Below are 23,460 nucleotides of genomic sequence, written 5' to 3' on the forward strand. Positions count from 1 at the left end.
AGGTTAAAAACACTATTTTAACACACGTTTGCCATAGCAGTGTGTTTTCACTATTTTAAAACACGCTTCCCGTAGCGTAATTAAAAATTAATTAAAAAAAATTGAGTAACACTCGCATATGCTCGTTGCATAACGACAGCCTTCGAACTCTAAGCTTGTGTTCTCGCTCTAGTATTATTAAGAACTATAATAAAGTCTAGTTGCATGATATGAGTGAAAAATATTGATGTTAAAAATAATCTAGTGATAAGCAAACTTTTTTTTCAAAATAAATGATTTTATTTGAATCACTTAGCAGATAATAGGTATGTTGCAAGTAGGCATACAAAGTGATTCTGAAAGTTGTACATACATTTTAAGGGGTGCTAGTAGAGCTCAAAAAAAGTCGATAAGTTGAGTAACTGGCCTTTTCCTACTGTGTGTTTACTTTTTGAGATGTAGAGGGTTTTTAGTCGGCGTATAAACTTAAATTTATTTATACGTTGCAACTTTAAACTTTACCAACAAAAATTCTAAAGAAATGTGATCTCTGAGTTAAGTTCTTGAAAACCTATTACACTGCATTAAAGAAATTGAGCCAAAATTGGCAAAAGCAGTCATACAAAAAAGTCTTCACATTAAAAAAGTTATAAAAAAGTCAAACTTTTGTATCTTTTTTTTGTCGAAGATACCACCAAATTTAATTCTCTCAAATACCACCAGCTAATAGCCGTGTATAAGATGTTTCAAAACTATAAAAACGCCAACGTCGCATTTTCTCTCAAAATTTGCTGTTATAAATTATTCATGCACTTTAAAAAATAGTAGCTAATGTAATTTATACTTAATGAGAGATTAATAACAATTTTATCAATCTTATTTAAAAAAATAATTGTGTAAAATGCGACGTTGGCGTTTTCATAGTTTTGAAAGAGCCAATAAGCTTGAGAACGAAGTACTCAAAAGATGCAAACTTGCATTTATTTAACGAATTTTTTTACACTAAAGTGAAGGTTGCTCCTTTTATACTTCAGGAACATTCGGATAAGGCAAGTTGAGTTATTTTAACTTCTTTTGAGATCTACTATTGCCCCTTAACATAAATGTACAACATTCAAAATCACTTTGTATTTAAAAAAAATTACTTTATTTGCTGCTTTTTAAATAACAATAATGGCTTATTTTGGATTTTTTTAACTTTTATTCTTTTATAAACCTGATATTTTTTAAACAGTACGAAAAATAGAACATACGTTTGTAATCAAAAGTAATAATCTCCCAAAATATAAAAAAAATATAGGTTGTAATGTAAAATATATGATAATATTTAAAAAAAATTTAAAAGCATCAGCTTGAATACTACATAAAAATGTGTTCTTCGACACTGTCAAAATTTACGGTTTTTCTCTTGTGTAAGGAAGTTTTGACAAATGTTTAGTATTTCTTAATTTAATTTATAAAAAACTTAAATCTATAATAAGTATTAAGAACGGTAAAGATATTTTACCAATTGTAAACAATTTTTTTGAAGAAGAGCGTAGCGACGACTTCTGTTATTATTGTCTGAGATCGGTAATCATTATTAACGTTCCTGATGCTTATGCTTTTGTGCGATCCTTACATTTTTTAAAGATTTATTAAATAATGTCAAAATAATTGTCAAGACAGAAGGTTATATTTACCGGTTGCTAAATTACTTACCGACGCCTTGGACGCAGCAACTAGTGAACACCACGTACTGTCTTGAAAACAGATGTGGGAGACAATCAAATAGAGCACAGTCGTGCAAAAATGTTGTATTCAACTCGTTTTTGTGTAAATCGGTTCATTTATTCCATCTCGTGAATAATAACTATTAATAAGCCACTCGATGTCACTCGTGGTTTAAAATCCACTCGTGAAATAAAGTATCCAATTTACAATTTTCACTCAAACTCGTTAAATAAACAACTATCAATAGCGTAATAGAGGGGGTTAGAATTTACAACATTTGTAAAAAATATTTATTTTTCAATTATGTATTTACAAGTCAATAATGAACTTTTTCATACTATATTTTTTATACTGTTTTTTTGTAATTTGCCCTCTTTTTGCCGTTTTTAAACAAAAATTGTAATTTTTGTTGATTTAGGGATTTTTTGACAGTTGGTAATATCTCAATTTTGCCAGTGAAAAACTGATTAAATTTTTTGTTTTATCAAAGTTGTGTTAAAAAAACAAGAGTTTGGACGACAGTGGGGGTAAGCTTACATAAACGCTCTTTCAAATTTGTGAAATTCGCAAAAATATGGTCCCGAATTTGCTTCTTGCCAACCTAAAAAATTTCGTAAAATGTTCCGTCAAATAAAGACTATTATGACATCGCACTTGATGACGTTGAGTGCTTTAAGATGCCTACTAAAGCATCAAATTGGCGGCAAATTACAAAAAAGATATCAAAAAAATTAAAAAAATCCAAGGAAAAAATGTAACGGACCAATGTTTTTGTTTACCTAAATAAATTATAGGAAAAAAGAAATGGACCCTGAAAATTGATCTCGTTGTGGAGGAGAAGAAGGGTATCAAGCCCATCAAGAGCCATTAACGCCGGATCGTCCATCAATTAATCACAGCGTTGGGGCAAGCCCGCCCCCTCATAAATGACGTGTAATTTGGAAAAGATTACATGCTTTATAAAGAATTCATATTATTAAATCAGCCACTAATCGTCCGTCTTGGCGTAAAAAAAGAGCAAAGAGTCGTTGGCATCAGCCCTCGCTCGTTGAATTCGAAGCTCAATGTATTCTATATCCCGATAATTACATTCTATGTAGGCAGAGCAAGATTAACGATGTTCCTCGACACTGATATTAAGCGGAAAACGTCCATCTCCACTGTTTCGCTCACACGTGATCTCGCAGAGAACACTCGCTCCCAAAGCATTGACGAAGGGGTTGGCGCCGATTGGGGCGCAAATAAAAGCGATACGTCTCTGTCAGATTCTGGAAGTGCGCCATCTACGGAGGAGAATAAACGTAGCTGTTTTTGCATGCGGAATTCTGCAATTTGAGCGCGGTTTCGGCTGATTGATAGTTTCGCTTGTCACCGCGAAAACGATATAGAGAAATTTCCATTAATTTTACTCCAAACTTTGTTTTATATTAGCAGGGATGTTTGGGAATTCAGCCGCCGCCGCGCCGCTGCGATGGATCATGACGGATTGCTTTCATCGCTTCTGCTTTGTTTTGTTATAAATTGCCGCAGACGAACTTTAATTTAAATACACAGAAAGTGAAAACTCTTACTTGAATCTCACAGAACGGACGGAGTTGCCCTATTATACCTTCTGTCGTTTTTTCGACATAAACTGTTTGAATATCGTGGAGACACGATTAACATGAAGATGTTTTTTTCTGGATTTATTACAAAAAAATACATTATTTTCAAAACCATGTCTGGGTTAACTTTCATTGAGCTGCATTACAAAATTTGTAACCATAAAATGTTGCCCGATAATTTTCTCCTCAATTTTCTTAGGAATCCCCAAAATCCCCAAATAAACATCTCTCTAAGTTATAAATAACATTTACAAAATATCAAAAGTCCAAATATAATAATAACTGAGCTACAGAAGTTTAAATTACGACAAAAACTACTTCATATCAATATATATCTGTTCATAGGTACCACTGCCAAATGTAAAAATTTATCTTAAAGTTTTTAAAGCTATTGTTACATTTGTACCGCGTTACAATTGTATCCATTTTCGCTTATTTGAAATTTTCCAAACGTAATATTAAAATTTTGGCGTTTGTTAATTTTTTTTAATTTGTAAATAATAAACAAAAGATATAGGCTTTCTCTGTTAAACGTCTAAATCCCATTTGAAAATGATTAAATTATCGATTTTTTGAAACAAAGAGTGCAAATCCAAAAAAGACATACAAGAGACAAAAGACAAGGTGTTCAGTTTTTATTGTTACAAATTTAAACTGGTCATAAAACATTCAATTTTAAAACACAAGTTTCCTATAAACATGCACCGAAAAATACTTCGTAAAAGAGCTGCACCTATAAAAGAGGTGCTGCTTTTAGTGGGTTTTCTCCAATATTTCAGAACTATTCCAGATAAAAATATAAAATTTGGCACAGTTGATAACCTTTACACGGCTAATCGAATTTGAGGATCAAATGTAGAAATTTGTAATCAAGTGCGTAACAAACTGAAGTGGTGTAGGGAAAAAAGTACCCTATTTTTTGACACTTTCAACAACAAAATCGTAAATTCCATAGAGTTTTTACACATAAAAGTCTCTTGTGTTGTTTAGATACAATGCTTATTTTGACCTCCAATAATTAATAAATTAATTAATTAATTAATTAACATTATCAGAAAGTTATTTGACTGTACATTCGATTCATTTTCATAAAAACTATTGTGGTGGAAATTAGGTTCTCTTGGCATTAACTTTTATATAACAGGTTAGTCAATTCCACCACAATGGTTTTTATGAAAGTGAACTGAAAGTAGTAAAATTCAAAGCTGTATTAGCTGTTTCAAAACTAAAACAACGCCAACGTCGCATGTTACCAAATAATTTTTTTAAATACCTAAGGTTGATAAAATTGTAAAATAATTATTAATAATCTCTCATTGACACTAAAATACAGCATTGGGCAAAAGTACCTACGTAACTAAGCGTTTTGTGCCTAAAATATGTACCTTACGAAAAAACTAATTAGTTGATTTAAAAATGTGATCATTTTTCAAGAATAATTTTTTCGAAACCATTTTGGTTTTCAAGTGATTAAATTTTTTTTTTCAAATGGCACCTTACTTCGGCGATTTTTTTGGGAAAAGATCATGCTCTAAAAATAATAAATAAATTATTAAAGTTGCGTTCCGAGCTCATTACGAAGGTTTTTTGAATTTCGTCCAAACATTATACATTATTCTTAAGACTTTTAGCCTAAATCGTCTTAATAAATGTTTTTAATAACAGAGATAATTTTTAGTTTTTCTAAAATTTTTACTCCGGTCCTGTCAAACTGCTGTTTTGAGATGAGCGCTTCAAAATAATCTACCTCATTAGTGACGAGTTATCAATATTTTTACCTGTAATTTTGTACTTTATTTTACATTTTAATAACTTTTGATCTTGATCAATAACTGCAACTTTAAAAAGCAAAGATCTACTGTACTTAATACTTATAAAAAAATAACTTTTCTAAATTTCCTTTTATTATATCTACATTTTTCTTCACCTGGTATAATGCACTAGAAACTCGACTTTGGTATCTCGTATAATAATGGCGGTGTAATTACAGCCTGGAATTTTTTTCATATGCCGGGAATTCTTCATTGTCTAGAAGCTTTATCGGTTGACGTACGCCTATAAAGCATTCTTTGTTAATTCCTAATGAATTCTAGGTATTGTTAGATAGCGAGTTACGTTATTAGTTTATTTTTTATCATAATTTTATTTTTGGTTTCAATAGAAATAACACGTGTCTCCACTGAAAACACAATTATTAAATCACTAAATTAAATTAAAAACCTTTTATAATAAGCTTACAGTGAGTTTTATTAGTCAATAATAATAATAATTTATTTAAAATAGCGGCAGCTAGCTGCACTATACTGTCAGAAAATATGAGGATCAAACCCCGCTATTTAGGCTTTTTCTCGAAGAACAATATTGTGTTGCCTAACTTTGAACACAAGAGCTTTTTCAACTCAAAATTCTGCAAGTTCTCATGGTTCGATCGCTAGTTTGCTTAATTTTACTGATTTACGTTGTAAACACTGATTTTTCTTCCTGAATCCTTCAGTATTATATGAGCAACTAGCTACCATTTTTTTAGGTCTTGAAAGATTTCAAGTATTTGTTATTTGTTTTGCACAATTTGATTTTATACTTTTTTGGAAAATAAAAACTCAGTCATGCTAAATAGATAATTTTATTAAATGAGGTAAAAATATAAAACATCAGTTTCGGTAACATTAAATCACAGCCACATATAAATACACATGTAACTAATCTCTGAATAAAAATCACAAATTTATTGCAATGGTAATTAACTCTTATACCCTTTCTTCCAAACAGTATCCTTCAAATAAACCAACTGCCCACTGGCGATCAAATCCTCGACCAAATCTGTAAATCCTAACTCGCTCGCAATGCGGTACTTGACATGCAGTGAGGGCAATCGACTCAAGATATTTTTCATACATTTTATTTCACTCACAGAATTAATACTCGAAACTATAAATTTACGCGAAATATCATGAGCTAAATTATCAGTCAGCGGCAAATGCTTAAGAAAATCGTCCAAATACGTTGCGTTGTTTCTCACCACGTAGTTCTCGTAAAGAATGGAAGCCCAATCAGCGTGGAAATTGTAAGCCTCGACCAGAATCAACGCTTGCTCAAAACTAAGCAAAGACAAAGAATAAGAATGATAAAAATTATGAACTATACTCGTTTTTATATTAATGTGCATCAAAGTAATGCAGAAATTTAAAAAATCCTAAAACCTCAAATTTCCTAAAAATTATTTTCTCCAATAAACACAGATGTCCCAGCAAGTTAAAAATGTCGATTAATGACCTTTAAAAAATTGAAAAATCAATATTTTTTTACAAAAGCCGTAGATACTAACCCCCTGCATCACCTAAAATTATTTTCAAATATACAAGTGTTTCAGAAATGAGAACCACCTACATTTATTATTTTTAAATTTGTTTTTCCAAACTGAGTAAAATGGAGCCTAGTTAATACTTATCTGTGATAGTTTTTGAGGTATCTCAATTTTTTTCATCAAATTTTCATTTGCAGGGGTTCACTTAAAATACAGTCTGATCCAGAAATACTGAGTCTGTTGGCAACACATTTGAAAGTATTTGTGCTTGTAATTTGTAACATTGCAACCGAATTCGATTTTTCTTGACAATTATTTGACGTATAACCCCACAAGAATGTTAAATTGTTGTTAACTGGAAGCGCATTCCATTTGTATCCTTAAAAATTTAAGTCCAGTGTTGCCAACAGACTCAGTATTTCTGGATTAGTCTGTATCACAGCTTTTGACCCTTTAAAATAAGTCAATAATCATTTTCGCATTTGATAACCAAAGGTTCAAAGTGTCAACTAGAATCCTCAGAACTGTCAATTGTCAAATTGAAAAGCTACTCTAATTTTTTGAAATTGAGTTTCAAAAATGTTACATAAAACCGTTGTAAAATGCTGAAGAAAGTGGCTTTTTAGCACTTTTAACCATCGTTTTAAACGTTAATTTTTTTAGGCAACCCATTAGCGATACATTCCTTTACATATTATGTATTATATTTGACAAAAAATAAGTTTCTTCTGGTAAGCAGATGGGTGCAGGACGACCCTAATTCGGATCTTAGACTATTACTATTTTTGATGGTAAATTTCTTTATCTTTCTGGCAAGTATAACAAAAAATTGAAAAACAAATTTACAAAAAAACAAAAAAGATTAAAATAATGTAAAAAAATAAAAACTTATTGATAATTATATATAAAATACTTTGAGCCGGTTTACACAAAGCGAAATTAAGATTTAACTCAGAATTAAAGTAATTCGAATTAAGTTTCCATTTAAAATGCATTGACAAATGTCAAGCTAATCTCGAATTAGAATTTGATTGCAATTAAAATGTCTGTAAACCGGCTCTTAATATTTTTGATTTCACTTTGTAAACATTGTTTTGCTTTTATTAAAAAGATATGAATTTTGTGCGGTACTTTAAACTCACTCTGAATAATGTATTAATACAGTGAGCGGCCAAATTATGAAATAATCTTATTAAAATTAAAAATGTTTTTCTTTTAAAAACTGTTGAGTCGTGTGTTGGGTAATGACGTCATTGACTTTTAATTTAGATTGTCAGACATAATTTAGTTTAGTTATTTCACCAAAAATCATGAAAGTAAGTTTCAAACCATACTTCAAACTAAATCTTAAAACCTCTATTTTTTAAAGCAAAACAATTTGATATTTGTTTAGTTTAAAAACATCAGTCTTTTCGTTTTTTTTTTTTTCTTAATTTGCAGACAATCAAAAATTGAAGATGTAAAAAATGTTGCTCCACATTGTACATTACGAACAATTTCTGAACTGTACAATGTACAAGAAAAGTTTGACCACCGGTATTCTCATTGTTAAGAGTTTAGTGGAAGCACTAAAAAATGTATTTAAATGAAGAATTGACTGTTTTTTTTGTTAAATATTTGAATTTTCTTAATTTTTTATCGATGTTAAAATAATACAATGTGTTTTTAAATTATTCTCATCTAATCGTCAGTGAATTTCTCATGTAAAATCAGGAAATTCCGCTTCATAGAACTAATGATAGGCATTTAGACATCGAATATTACTATTCTCCATTTATTAAGTCTCGAATTCGGAAATAAACTTCGATAATAAAAGTGATTTCATGGACAATGTAATAATTTAGTTACATTTTAACGAAATTTTATAAAGAAATTAATTGAATTTCACAACTGACAGATTTGACATTTATTGACAGAGGATTCAATTGAGTAGAGCGGCACATTTTTTTTTACATGTAAACCAATTTCAAAGATAACTAGATGAGAATCACTTAAAAACACATTGTACGTTTTCCAGTAATTGATTTTTTTTCGAAAAAATTGTTTTATAATATTAAATTTTTTGGTACTGCCATTTTCGCCAATTAAAGGATGTATCGATGTGGTAAAACAATAGAGATTTCCACTAAAAAAATTGCACTGTTCGAGCATTGTTGTCACAAAATATTTTTAGTTTTATTAAAAGTATTACATAATTTTGCCGCTCACTGTATGTATAATAAAGATTGATTATGGACTTTTTCAAAATCGCGGGACACCTAAATGTGTACCTCAGTTTTTGAAGTATCAGAAAATTACTTAATAAAAATTAACAATGTAATTAATATGAAGTGGCAAGCATGTGTCATCACCCATTACGAATATGGTTTATGGATAAATGCTCCGCAAAAAATCGAAAGGAGTTATTCGCAGCCTTAAGTGCAGTGTAGAAAGAAATGTTTCAAGAAAAGGCAAATAACTATGCCACGGCGATGTTGAGCTGTAGTAACCCGTAGTGGAGGTCACATTCTGCATTAGTTTCCAAAAATATTATTTTGTTTCAGTTTTTTTAAGTACAAAAACGTCACACAAGATCAAGTTACAAACAACAAATTTTATTTTTGACTTATTTAACTGTAACAATGGCAAACAAAGTCATTTTCATAAAAATTTTAAAATTTACGCTAACAAATAACTATTTGTATAAAAAATTCCAAATGTTTCATTTATCATTATTCAAAAAAATTACTAATATCTCTAGACTTTTCTGTGTGTGTATCATTTAAAACTAAGTTGTTTTTTAAGTTGTCAAAGCATTTAATGACACATTAGTGAATTAATCATTAAATTAAAGGTGAATTTAAACTTCTACAACTTACTTGATGCACATTCATATGAAAAAAAATATACATACCTCAACTTTGACATTACAAGCTCGACAATTTGTCCACTTTTCAAACTCAACAGACAAACAACTGAGGTATTCACCGGAACTTCGTTCAGTAGTGCCAACTGCAAGGCGATCAGTTCGGCCTGTTTCGCCGCATTCATGGCCAGTGTTAATTTCTCGCCCTGTAGATGGAAATCAGTCGCGTGAATGTAATTCTCCATTGCCTTATTTAAACAAATTTTCGTGCCTTCGTTGTTCTGGAACAGCAGAAACGGCTCTTCCTCGACGTTAAGTTTGTTATTTTGCATTTCTAGCTTCGAAATCGAAATCAAATTTTTGACATTGTTTTGCGCCTCTCGTTCCCACAAAATCGCAACTTCGGAAAAAAGAGTGAAGTGGAGAGCCACAATTTTGTAAAGATCACGATTGTCGGGGCAAAACTTCTTTAAATACTCCAACAGGGCCACTTTAAGCGTGTTGTCTTTGCGTAAGTTTTTGCGCAAGAGAAACTCGAACTGGTCGTTTTCTTTTAGGATTTGGAAAACGTAGTTCATTTCAGTGTATCGTGCTACGCCTGTCAGAAGTCTGACCATTAATTTCCAATCTTGGAGGATTAGTAAATTCGCGACGACTTCTTTTGATTTTTTTAGGATGATTGAAATTCCCTCCATGTTGCAGTCGGTGGTGAAACAATCGTGGGCTCGTATCAGTAGTTCAATAACGAGGGATAGGTCAGACGGTTTGAAGGAATAGTCGGATTCAATGCGAGATTTGTGTAAAGTGCTGGCGTATGAGTAGATTTTGTGGCCCAGGATTGAGCAATTGTCTTGCAGTAGTTGGAGAATTAGAGGAAAATCTTGGTCGATGTTTAGGTCCCACATTGTTAGCTGGTCGTTTGTGGATTCCACATACGAAGAAGTTGCGTTTATTAACTCTTCGCATATAAAATCGGCAACCTAAAAAAGTAATTTTTTGTGACTATTTCAAACCTACAGAAAACCAAGTACTAGGGGTCGGTTTACAGACAGCGAAATTAAAATGTGATTCAGAATTAACCTAATTCCGTATTAACTTCCAATTCTCTATGCCAGAACAAAAGTATGCTAAGTCACAAAACCACAAATACGAAATAAATCGAATTAAAATAAATAAAAAATTTCAAAAACATTTTAAAATTCAATAAATTTATTTTGTTTTCACAGAACGGACAACACAATTTTAAACACAGTTTGTCGTTTGTTTAATCAGAAATTTTTTCAAGGCAAACTATGCAAAAATAGCTGTGCCTTTTCTGAAGAAATTTTCGTCAATGTCAAAAAAACCAACATAATTTGAAAATTATCACAGGTAGGTATATAGAATGCTAATACAGATCGATGAAAAAAAAATCCCCTCCATCTAGTAAAAAAAATTGGGATATTCCATTGGAAAAAATTAAGTTATGGGTACTTGAAGTTGTTCAAACTTAACCTTAAAATTTTTTTGTTTTATAACTTCTTTTCCACTTATAACCGAGCTTTTAACAATCGACAAAATCTCGAATGTAATAATGTAGTAATATCGTATCATTTTAAGCATACAGAAGGAAATTAATAATACTCCTCACTAGACATAGTGATCCAAAGAAGTTTAACATCGCTAACATCAACTAATGAATTATGTTCCACAAATAATTGGAAAGACAGCATAAAGCTTATTATTTACATTTTTATCAATAACTCGAAAACTAAAGACAATTGAAAATATTTTTACTCTTAACATTCGATTTGTATTAACCTCCTGAGTCAAATTCCTAACGCACGGGCGTCAATTTTGAGACACCCTGTATAATTTCGAAATTTTCTAAAACTAAGAGAGTTACCCATTTTTTTAAGTAGCAAGTCCAAATCAAAAAATTTTCAAAAAATCTTAAATATCTCGATAAGGTTAAACTTAGGTATGGGGAAAACTGATAAAAACTCCCTTAAAATAACTTAACTAATCCAAAAACGCAGTGAAAAACATAGCTTTTCATTTAAAATAAAAAAATCGATAACCAGTAATGCCGCCATTGCGCAGAACTCAACGAATTATAGTACCAACTTTCAAATAAATATCTTTTTTAAAACTTTCAATACTTCTGTTGTAGTGTTTAGACGGAACAGCCTGTATAAAATTCCACTTGTTTAAATAGCTTTGCCGTAATTGAGAAAATAAAAAAATTAAATTTACGAATATTTTCGCCGTAATAGACGTTTGAATTTGTTTTATGAGATATCACCGTCTTGAAACCTATGTCATTTTGTAGTTTTTTAAGCCAGTTCTAAAGGTATACTTGACATATTTCAACTCCAAAAGTATGTTTTTAAAATTATCTATTTTCTCGTGAAACCTGGGGCTGCTCCGAGCAACGGCTCCGGCTACGCAAGCATTATTCATTTTTCAGTAAAAAAATCATAATTAAAAAACTAAAGTCCTAGAGCGAGAAAGGTTTGTTACAGAGAATTCTACGGCTCATTTTAATTTTACGTATTGTGCTAGTTTTTATGAGTCAGTTTACGACAGTTTGGGTATAGGAATGATAGTTTCTTTCTTTTGTTATTCATGCTGTGATGAGTTGATGACTAACAATTCAGTCAGAAGTGTGTAAACAAATAATATTAGGGTCTATAAAAAGATTATCCCTATGCCGAAAAACAACGTTACATTTACCATAATTTTGCAAAAAAAATACCGAGCCACACACAAACCGTCGTGATTTAACCCACACAATATTTCGAATTATTTTCAAAAATTAAAAAAAAAAATTAATACACTCGTCGCTCTAGCAAACTTTTATACAATTTTCTCTTTTCTGTGTATCTAGAACCATCTACATCCCTTAAAAGTGCAAAAAAATCAATAATTTCATTTTTTTTTAGATTTTTTCATTTTTTGTCGAGATTTTTGGTACCCGGAGTTTTTTCAATAATTTCGAAATTATTAGCCGCAATCCCATTAATGTGCCGTTTCTAGAAACATATTTAACAAGGAGATTTTAAGCTCCTGTTAAAAATCCCTTTAGCAACTAACGGAAAGATAAATTTAACTGAAGTTTAATTGTACCAGAAACCGGGCTTAAGTGAATTATCATTAAGGAGCTTTTTTAATTATCTACCTTTTTCAAAAAAACTATTGTATTGAGACAAAGTTTTCGAGAAAATAACTCATATGAAGATCAAAAATAGGTAAAATAAAACGCTATTGAAAATTTTACAATTTGCTCAACGCCAATCAATTTCCAAGATCATTTTACATATAAGTTTACATCAAAATAATCTCCGGTTTTGCGAATACTTTTGCAGTAATTGAAAAAATAAAAAAATTGGAAAATTTCTGAAAGTGATTGAAACCCATCCCATATCACATACATATAAATGTGATCTTGGCTATGGAATAAGACGTTTTCCCATAGCTATTTTAGTTTCGCCGTAATCAGCATTTGAAAAATGTTTTTTTTTGAGATATCGTCTTGAAACCTAAGATACTTTATAAAGCTTTTTAAGCCGGTTGTAAAGGTACCTAAAATTTTCGTTAGCTCCAATAGTTTCGCCCTCCTGATCAGTGCTTGAAATGTTAAAAAAAGGAAAATTTTAACATATTTTTGGCATTTATCTCAAACTGTAAGTCTTAAAAAACTAAAAGAACCTAGAGCAAAACGGTTTGTTTCAGGAAGATTTACTGTTCATTTTAACTTCACCCTCCTGTACCACAAATAACAACTATATAGTTTTCTATAAAAAAAATTGCATTACATTTTCCCTTACTAAAATTTAAATTTAATTCTATCTGCTCATAATTTTTTGTTTGTCTCGTGCTCACTTTTAAACACAACCATTTTTTTAAATCCATTGTAAATATCGAGAAAGAAAACATTTTTTATAATTAATTGTTTTAGCCTAGTATCAAAAAATCGTGACATTACTTACCTCATGTTTGGACCACTTATAGGCCCAGATAAAATCATGAACCACATCCAGCTTATTCATGCAATTATCTTCCAAGGCATCTTTCAAAATCTTCATATAATCAGTCGTCATTACAACAACCTGATACGGCACCTCAATATTAACACTAATTCGATAATTCATAAAAATCTTCTGTCCAATTTCAACCCCACTGTGCAAGTGTTCCGAAAGCAGCTTCAAAATCGCCAAAGTATCGTTCATATAAGACTCCACATTATCCACAGCTTGCATGTGTATTAGAGAATTGGCCGGACTGTGAGAAGCTGAGCTGAAACTTGAAAATCTCGTCGACAACAAAGTCCTTCTGCGACTATAAGTCCGCAAGTAGTTCACGTTTGAGAGCAGCAAACGTTGTTCAGCGTCCAACTGATACGGCAGTAGAATTCCTTCAGCTAAGTTGTGGCACAGTTTAAGAGTCTCCAAATCGGGGTTTTTGCAACCAAACATCTTCTGAAGCTTTAAAGCCAGCCAAAAGTTCTTTTTATTGAGAACAGTGGCAACGATACGTTCCAACTGACTCATCAAATCTTTACTCAACTCACCTTCGTACTGACTAACATCTATCAACATTTCGGTCAAGTCTTTGTAAAGATACGTCGATTCTTTGATTCCGAAAATTTCAAGATCTCGATGTTTGTCGTCCAAATACAAAAACGCAATCCACATTTTCTTCTCAATTTCGTACCGAGACGACAAATCGTACTGTTCCGACCACTCCCAAGCCAGCTTTAACAACGTAAATTTTTCGAATAGATCAGAGATTTGTTCCGAACATTCGAGGAAAAAATCAACTATGCAATCAGCTGTGACTTTGTGTTTGGCAAAAGTTACGTTACAAACGCTCCAAAAATCATCATCATTTCGGTCATTCATCTTACTTTGCCATTCTTTGGTGAGGATAAGGTCAGGTGGGAGATTTTCGATTTGAGCAACTTTTAAAGCCACTGCAAATTGTTGTTTTTCCAACAGTGCGTTTATGCATTGGATGATGGCTTGGCGCGAGTCTTTGGAATCAAACATCAAACTGATATTCAATCTGACGCCACAATTGCTGGAATAGAGCGCTTTCAGAATTTGCAGCAAGTTGCAAAAGTTTGGAAAATCAGACAGGAAGTATTTCCAAACTTGAATCTTGACCAAGTTTTCAACTATTAGGATTTGTTCGTACATGGAATGGCAATTGCATTCCAAAAGTGCAGACAGGAGTCGGATTGCGGTGGTTTCTAGCCAGATTTTGTTGTTGAGATAAGTCATTTCGTGATCGGCTTCGCTGATTATGCTGTTTTTTCGCAAGTTTTTCAACATGGTTTGGAACGTTTCCAATTTTTGGATTAAAGATGGGTTTGTGAAATCAAGGTTGTAACAGCAGAGCAAAAACTCCATAAAAGTCCGCAATGGATTCTCCTACGGTACTTACTTATATTTAAAGAAATAAACGCAAGACACTTACAGGAATAAAAATCTCAAAACTTTCGAGAACCGTTTTTGGATAATTACTCTTCAAACAATTTTCCAATAAATTGGTGACCGAATTTGCCGAAATTGCTGTCGTTTCGTAATTCGTAAAAACCTTGCACAATTCACATGAAACCGAGAGCCAAGTCAACCAATTCGTTATAATCGAGTCGGGCTAAAAACTAGATTTAACAACTACTCCACAAGAGGGGAAAGTCACTCTTAAAAATGTGTAGATTAGATTTGTTGGATATTATATTGAATTAGGGTAATTGTTGAAATTTATGTATATGTTTTTCGATTCTGAATATTTAAATGTATTTTATACATGGATTCAGCTCGATTTGCGTGTGGGAATGAGCTTCTTCCCTTTGCTATTGGTGTTTTGATGACTAAAAATTCAGCCATAAGTGTGTAAACAAATAGTATTAAGGTCTATAAGAAGATAATATGTCTAAAAACTACATTAGATTTACCAAAGCTTTGCAAAAATTGTTTAAAATAGCGAGCCACACGCAGACCGTCGTGAACTAACCCATAGAATTTGACATATACAAGATGTTCCGTTTTTATTGTTACGAATTTAAACAGACGACAGAACATTCAATTTTAAGACAAAAGTTTTCCAAAGGAGCTACACCCTCTGGAAGAGGTGCTTCTTGTAGTAGACTTTTCCCAATATTTCAGAAACCAAGGCATATAAGATTACAAAATTTGGTAAAAACAAAACAGCCTGTATATTTAAATTATATGTATACATAAGCTGTTTCGAAACTATAAAAACGCCAACGACGCATTTCCTCTCAAAATTACTGTTATAAATTATTCATGCACATCAAAAAAATAATAGGTAATGTATTTACACTTTCAGTGAGAGAACTAATAATCATTAATAACATAATAACTGTTTTAAAACTTTATCAACCTTATTTCAAAAAAAAGTTTTGGTAAAATGCGACGTTGGCCTTTTTATAGTTTTGAAACGTCTAATAGTTATATTAGATCTCTTATTACTATTATTTGTTTGAAGTGTATGAATAATTTATAACAGCTAATTTTGAGAGAAAATGCGATATTGGCGTTTTTATAGTCTTGAAACAGCTAATATTAGATAATTAATATTATATTAATATTATGTATCAAGTTTTATAAATCACGAGCTAAGCGTAGCGGAGCGAGTGTTTTAATAAATTGAGTGACTTGGAAAGTGCTAATATACAGGGCAATTCACGAGAACCACTGAGCCTGCCAAATTTTAGATGCAAACACCATTACAACTTTTGCAACTTTGCAACTCTTTTAAACAAAATATTTTAGTACACAATGTCTATCATTTTCATTCTCATTTTTTGATACATGCTACAAATTTACCACAAAATATACATAATTATTCATTATTCCATGTGAATCACATCGTATTATCGAATCCAAAAAAGTGTTTATTCAATAACTTCAATAACAATAACAATAACCAAATCTGGACAACTCTGATTTAAAGGCTACAGCAACAACATTGAACTACCCTTAAAATTTAAAGTTTCATTAAAGAATAAGCGATATTTGTACACCTATGTATCTAAAAAAATGTTTGATTATTTTTTTTAATAATGTTCCTCTGACAGTGTAGAGAACTGCTTTAATATCATCAACAAAAAAATTAGACAGGGCTAATACACAGGGCGATATACGAGCCTGTCCAAATTTTGGATGCAACCACCATTACATGTTTGCAAGTTTGCAATTCTTAAAAAATACTTTTTTTGGTACAGAGTGCCTATCCTTTTCATTCTCGTTTTTTGATAAATGCTACAAATTTACTACAAAATGTATGCTTATATAATTACTCATTATTCATAATCACTTTATTTATCAAATCCAAAAAAGTGTTTATTCTATAACTTTCTTAAAGAACTTCTAAATTTAATACGATTTAGTATCCAAAATACATACATATGAGTACTCTGGTAAAAGTTATAGCAAGTACATTTCACTATTCTTAAATTTTAATTAACAGTTTCATTCCAGAATAGACGATCTTTATTTTGACATTTTGACATAATTCCATTGCTTCTAGACTACTGAAGTCATTTTATTTTTTTAAATGACAATCAACATTTTTTTCACGGTTTTTGATAGTCCTTTATCTTTCAGAATTCTGGTAAATATAAAACAATATAGAAATGATTAAAATAAATTAAAAAATAAAAACAACCATAATGTAAAGGACTTAAGCTTTCTGTTCCTGCTTTATTTTCTAAAAAGTTTTTTTTATAAACAACAGCATAACAATAACATAAAACTGCATAACAAATAATAACTAGCCCTTACAAAATATGACAAGAACAGATAGATAAAGTCCTTGGTGTGTACCTGATTATCAATAACATTATTATTTAATTTTCAATATTTAGTAAAAATATAAAAGAATCGTCATTTTGAAGGATAACTAAGAGGTAACTTTTTTATTATTTTTCTTGAGTTTGTCGGAACGTGTGCTATAGCGTATTGAAGAGCTTTTGCGCTAATTTGTTACACGCTGTATAAAACGTAATGTACTCACATACAAGATTCAATCGAGAAAAGCTATTCACAAATATTTTATAATCTCATTACATTTGACGGTAAATAGATAAGTTATACAAAGTGACTCAAAAGTCACAAACCATCTCCTGTGTAGTGATAAAAGACATAAAACTGAGTAAAAGTTCCTTTGACAAAAAATTGTTTCATCCTTTTTTCATGAAATATACCAAATTTACACCGTTTTTCTTCCATTTAATTTAAAGAAAATTTTAATGACAGCTGTAAAAGTTCACACTGATGTAAAAGATTTTGATTTCGCAGTAATTTAAAATTTTGTCGCCATTAATAGTCAAAAGTAGATTATTTCTGATTTTTTTAAATACGCAACTAATTATAATAGAATAGAATAGAATAATATTGATTCTAACTGACCAGATCAGCAATCGTTAAAATTTTTTAAAATTAATCCACGATTACATTGTTCTGAGTATTGTCAAGTCTGTCAACAGTTTTGCTAAAATTTCATTATAGACTATTATTATTTAAAAGATCTTGATTCAATTAATGTTATTAATAATAATAATAACAATAATAATTAAATTATTATTATTAATAATAGTAACATTTCTATGTATATTTGTCTACAAAATTTATTAATGGTAAAATGACAACTAAGTAAATTTTGGAAAAAAATGCACGCCACCAGATATGGAACAACCTTTAACTCGCTATTAGCCCACTCTGTATTATAAAACAATAACATATCATTTTGTAGGTACATCAATTTAACAGTGACTTTCCCCTCAAAAAAAAACCTAAATACCTCGTAACTCGTTGCAAAGACGGCCAACAACGGATTGCGATACAATTGGCAGGCCTGCAGCAATGCTTTAGGGGGATCTGTACTATTGTGACACCGTATCAAAGTCTGAAGCAGAGTAGCTTTGATATTCGAAACATCAATCTCGTAGAAATCCGAACTGGACGAACTTCCACCACTTTCAAGACTCGATTGCGATTTTCCCGAAATCGAAGCATACTGGTTCAAAATATCCAAGTTTTTGTGCAAACCCACTTTAAGCATGAGACTCTTTCGGGAATCTCTGATCGAGACGTTTTTCTCCTCGACCTGGATGTCGTTAACCACTCCGTGCGTTAAATGCTCCAACATATTCGGACTTTTGAACAACTGGATCAACAGCTTGATCTGATCGAGGGGATAATCATGGATTTGGGCCAACAAAAGGAACGGAAGCCACAAATTACGACTTGCGCACGATTTGAAAAAAAGCTCGGGTAGTTTAATGTTTGTGATTTTACTGAACTGGACTGTGATTTCGTACAATTTCAACGCTTGGAGGAGCTGGGAGCCGGTCAAAAACGGGTTGCTTTCAATCGATTCGATTAGGGTTTTTTCGAGGACGTTTTGCACCACATAAGGGTCGTCCTCGAGCAGCTCCAGAAGTGACTCCTTTTCGAACTTGGAGGCACTCAAAAGTTTGGCAACGCGGATCAAAACTCGCAGTTTGGTCGAATCAGAACCGATCATTTCACTGAAAGCGACACAACTTGACCCGATTTCGTCACAATCGAAATTCATTATTGCCAACTTCGAATTTTTCCGATCCAAAATTTTCAAATCGCGTGATTCCCCCAGAACGTATTTTTGCGCAGCAATGCTCGGTCTCGCCTCCTTCAAGTAAAATTTGTAGTCGATTTTTTTCGAATAGCCGTAATTTTGGATAATTTCAGTGTAGAAGGGCGTGAGTTGATTGTTCGTTGATTTTAACTCAAGTAAAAGTTGATCATCAATTCTCAGGTGCCTCTCAATTAAATCGTAAATAGACAACTCGCATTTGGGTGGTCCTGTTATTTTATTCGAACAAACTGTGTTAAAAATCTCAATTTGTTTAAACATATTTATGAAACATTCGGTTAAGTTTAAATTGCTTATAACTAGTGATTGGGTTTCGATCATTTCAGTAAAGTCACACTCTTTCGTAAAAATCAACAAAGTCAGTAAAATTAAAGGATTGTCATTGAAGTATGTCACAAGGTCACTTGAGAGCATATCAGCAACGTTTAAAATATTCCTGATTAGTAAAACTTCGCTAAAATCACTCACTAACGCACGAAAATCACCAATCAAACTCAACTCTTTGGTATGTCTCGGTAGTTTAAAATTTTGGACACAAACATTTAAAATCGCATAATACTGCTTATCTAAACAATAATCAATCAATAATTTAATAAAATGCTCGGCGTTTATCGACGCTTGGCTTTTCCCTAAAATTTGGTATAAATTAGCTAAACTATAAGAATTTTTCAGTCTTTCCAATATTAAAATCACGTTATTTTTCTCCTCGTTTTGAAAGATTCCGAATTTGCTCAATTCATTGTACATCACGTGTCGTAAATTCGTGGCCACCGATTCATGGGCAAGGAAATTTAACATTTCGTTAGTGATTGCAAATTTTTTGAACTGTTCTATTAAAATTCCCTCCATGATGATATCGTCTATCTTGGGTCTGTATTTGATATTTATCCACAAAAGCAAATTGTTCAGATCATTGTTGGTCAATAAATATCTCCAAAGCGTTTCAGCGTTTAAAAACACGTTTAGTCTAGTGTCTGAAAAAAATTCAAATTGGAGCGAAAAGTTAGTTTTCTCATTAAGAAAAACTAGTCAGTGGTGGCTTATTTCATCAATCTCTGATTCAACTTAATTTAAGTGTATCCCATTTTCTTTATAATATCGTGAAATAATGTAGAATTTTTGTAATGAATTGTTTTTTTTTTCGTTGGAACGACTGCAACGGATATTATTACCTATGACATTATTATTACTTTGTTTTTTATTATATGTTACACTTGAGTTTTTGTAAAGATCATCTAATGAGTTACATACTTAAAAAAAGTTTCAAAGCGGTAACAGGTGAACATTTAATTTATCAATGTTCTTGGTAGAGGAAGAAACTTGTGGAGAGAGAAGTGAAAAACCGTGGTCCTTGTACAAACACCTTTTATGACCCTTTTCAAAGTGCACGCGCTAACTTTCAAACCAGGGATCTAATCAACATATTTTAATTTTGGTGGCACTGGAAAAGTTTAATTAACACTTTTACGTGGCATAACTTAAAACTAGCATAAAGTATTAAAAAAGAATTTAAAGTAAAAAGAACCCAAATAATATGATGTCATAGAGTCCCAGAAACGACTACATCAGCTGATTTGAAGAAGTAGCTTCAGACCTGCGTACTAATTGTACACTTATTAGGCGGGAAATTCAGAACAGACAATAAAAGGTGTTTGTAGATCGCTAAGAACCGAACATTGGCGCTATTAAGCACCTTTTCTCCAACAAACGCTTAATAATTTTTTTAAAGAAAATGAAACTCAGCAGTTTCTGGAAACATTTTCAAAAGAGGATAATGTGTATGTACTTTTCGGAAGTAAAATTACCGTTGGGGGCGCCACTGAGCTAGGTCGAAAACAGTAACCATAAATGGCGGGAAAATGTTTATTCGGATATTTTACAATTATTACATTCCCTATGCGGAATGATTATTGCATCTTTGATGCAAGAAACTTATGTTGACAAATGAGAGATGACGAGGAAAACACGAATAACGAATGACTGTTTGGTTCACTTTCTTTATTGGAAAATTATTACAAAAACATTGAAAAGCCTACCTTTTGGCATAATTTACGTTTAAATGTATCAGCAGTTGTTAATCTTTATTGTAGTTTTGTAGATTTACCGCAGCATTTCATGATTTTTTCAGTGGAAAATTCTAACCTAAAATTCATAACACTTCACTAATTTATTGGTTTCTTGAGCCAAACTTTGTGTTCGCTGTGATCCATTACTTATAATCTTTAATTAGACAACTGTTTGATAACACTTTGTAATCAAAATTTAAATATTTTTCACTTTTTATCCACTTTCAAGTTCCAACAATAAACACTTTATACCACGAAAAACTACAGAACCAAAGTCAACGCTAGTATTTACCACCACGTACTTTTAAAGTAATTCTTTCTATTGTAAGTAATTAACTATACACGCAAAATTGTTGAACAATTCATTAAATGTCAGTTAAATGTGGTATTACAAAAATTTCTTTACTGTTTTCGACATAGTTCAAAAGTCATCAACAGAGGGCGTCTAGTTAATTTTATTTCCGATTAGTAACAGTGTTTGTAGTGAAGTTTTGAATAATCTAACAGACATTCAGGATCGAGTGCGATATTTTTAAAATTTCCAATGGTAAGTTGAATAAAACTTGTGACAACTGCGTTCTGTGAATTTTTGAATGAACAAAAATTCAACGGAAAATACATTCCTACTTTTGCGGATATTTTTGCACATCTTCCTAAGGGCTCGGATTAAATTAAATTTTAATATGTATGTAAAAATAATCGAAATTTGAAAAATATTTTTTAGCTTGAATGTTCTGTATCTAAAACACAACTGTATTTATAAAACACAATCGTTTGAGTCGTAAAAATCTACTCTTACATTACAAAGAAGTATTAGCCATTCACATGACATATGCACTGTCATTTATCTGTTCACTTATTTACAAAAATTTCTAGATATACCCAAAATTTTGCTATATTTTACACAGGGTGTCTCTCTCAAAATTAGCAAATTCTGAGTTCAGAGCGCCATATAGTTTACATAGTATAGATAACCAAATAAATCATTAATGTGAGTGAAAGCGCTTTTTGATGCATGATTGGGAGATACCATTTTTTAACATTCAATGTAAATCGTTTTTAATTTTTCTTATTTCCAAAAATAACTACAGACTGATCTAGAAATACTGAGTCTGTTGGCACTGCAGATTTGAAAGTATTTTTGCTTGCACTTTGCAATACTACAACCGAATTCGATTTTTGAAATATTTTTTAAACAATTCCAAGTTAGCCAATTATTATTTTTTCACAGGTCACGTACCAATTTGTTTATAAAAAACTTAAATACACTTGTTAATTAATTTAAGAGAATGGATATTATAAATTTTGTCTCTTTTTTTAAATTTAATTTTCTCTTTTTATCAAATTTCACAAACTATTATAAAAAAATAAAAATTGCGAACCACCACTGACCCACTTTCGTCGGCATGTGTCAAAACACTTAAAAATATTCGGTTTTGTTCTCATCATTAAAACAATGAGAAAAAAATTTCGTCTAACATTTGAATATTATTTTTTACCTTCTGTGTTCATTAATAGAACCGTGGCCACTTCAGCTTTGAAACCTTCGCCATGTTTATCCAAACACTCCAAACTTTCTGTCGACAACTTATACTTTGAAATAGAGATAGCATTTTCCAAAATTAGGTTCAGAAAAGTCCACAACTGTTGCAAATTTTCCTCAAGCTTATCAATTTTCACCAGATGATTCCCGATATATTCCCTCATACTTTTACTGCTTGTGGTGTAAAAAATTTTGGAAAATTCCACACCTGGATCAATTCCTATGTTACTCAAAACATGAGACGCTCGGAAAATTTGTTTTCTGTCCAGAAGCTCATGTACCCATTTTAACACCTAACAAAGCACATTCATGTAAACATATACAGTGTGGGGGCAAAAAATCGTTACTTCTTCTCTGAACCACTGACGGGCTTCATCAAAAGTAAGTTTCCTCCGCAACGAGAGAAAATTAATCGCTAAATTGATATGTGAACCTTTAGCTGCCGCCTCTCTGGCTACTTCCTTATCACCAACATTGCTCCATCCGTGCCAAACTCCTATTGTTTCCTTATTTAAAGTCGGAGGCGGCGGAGGATTCATTTCTGACACTAAAAATGAGGTTATGTCAACCAGACACTTAGAAAATTAGGGAAATTACCTAAATTATGAGTAAAATTGCACGTAATCACACATTGATACACCACAAAAACAAAACAAATGACAATCTGACGTTTGTTATGTCGTGAGTCATTTGTTCCTCGTGCTTATCAGTCACGTGTGCGTCGAAAGCTTGTTCACAAGAGCACGTGCTGCGTAAAACGA

At 31.6% G+C, this 23,460-nt stretch overlaps 1 protein-coding gene across 1 annotated transcript; it reads right to left on the reverse strand.

The window, feature by feature from the left end:
* Window positions 1–5,903: 5,903 nt before the first annotated feature.
* Window positions 5,904–23,433, reverse strand: LOC657423 (uncharacterized protein). The gene is made up of 8 exons (XM_008198070.3): window positions 23,297–23,433; window positions 23,047–23,246; window positions 22,656–22,992; window positions 18,257–20,064; window positions 14,906–15,085; window positions 13,417–14,859; window positions 9,494–10,425; window positions 5,904–6,394 (listed from the first exon to the last, which is right to left on the reverse strand). The coding sequence occupies exons 2-8, from the start codon at window positions 23,236–23,238 to the stop codon at window positions 6,037–6,039; spliced, it is 5,250 nt and encodes a 1,749-aa protein (XP_008196292.1). The 5' UTR covers window positions 23,239–23,246; window positions 23,297–23,433; the 3' UTR covers window positions 5,904–6,036.
* Between the last annotated feature and the right edge of the window lie 27 nt (window positions 23,434–23,460).

This window comes from Tribolium castaneum, chromosome 3 (assembly GCF_031307605.1).
Source record: "Tribolium castaneum strain GA2 chromosome 3, icTriCast1.1, whole genome shotgun sequence".
Taxonomy (NCBI): domain Eukaryota; kingdom Metazoa; phylum Arthropoda; class Insecta; order Coleoptera; family Tenebrionidae; genus Tribolium; species Tribolium castaneum.

What these genes read in the sequence shown, in the direction of transcription:
- LOC657423 (XM_008198070.3), bottom strand. Translation starts at nt 23,238, where the DNA reads ATGAATCCTCCGCCGCCTCCGACTTTAAATAAGGAAACAATAGGAGTT. An exon ending in TCTATTAATGAACACAGAAG is followed by an intron (nt 20,065 to 22,655) that starts GTAAAAAATAAT and finishes AATTTTTTTCAG; the next exon opens with ACACTAGACTAAACGTGTTT. An exon ending in TCTTTGCAACGAGTTACGAG is followed by an intron (nt 15,086 to 18,256) that starts GTATTTAGGTTT and finishes TCTAGTTTTTAG; the next exon opens with CCCGACTCGATTATAACGAA.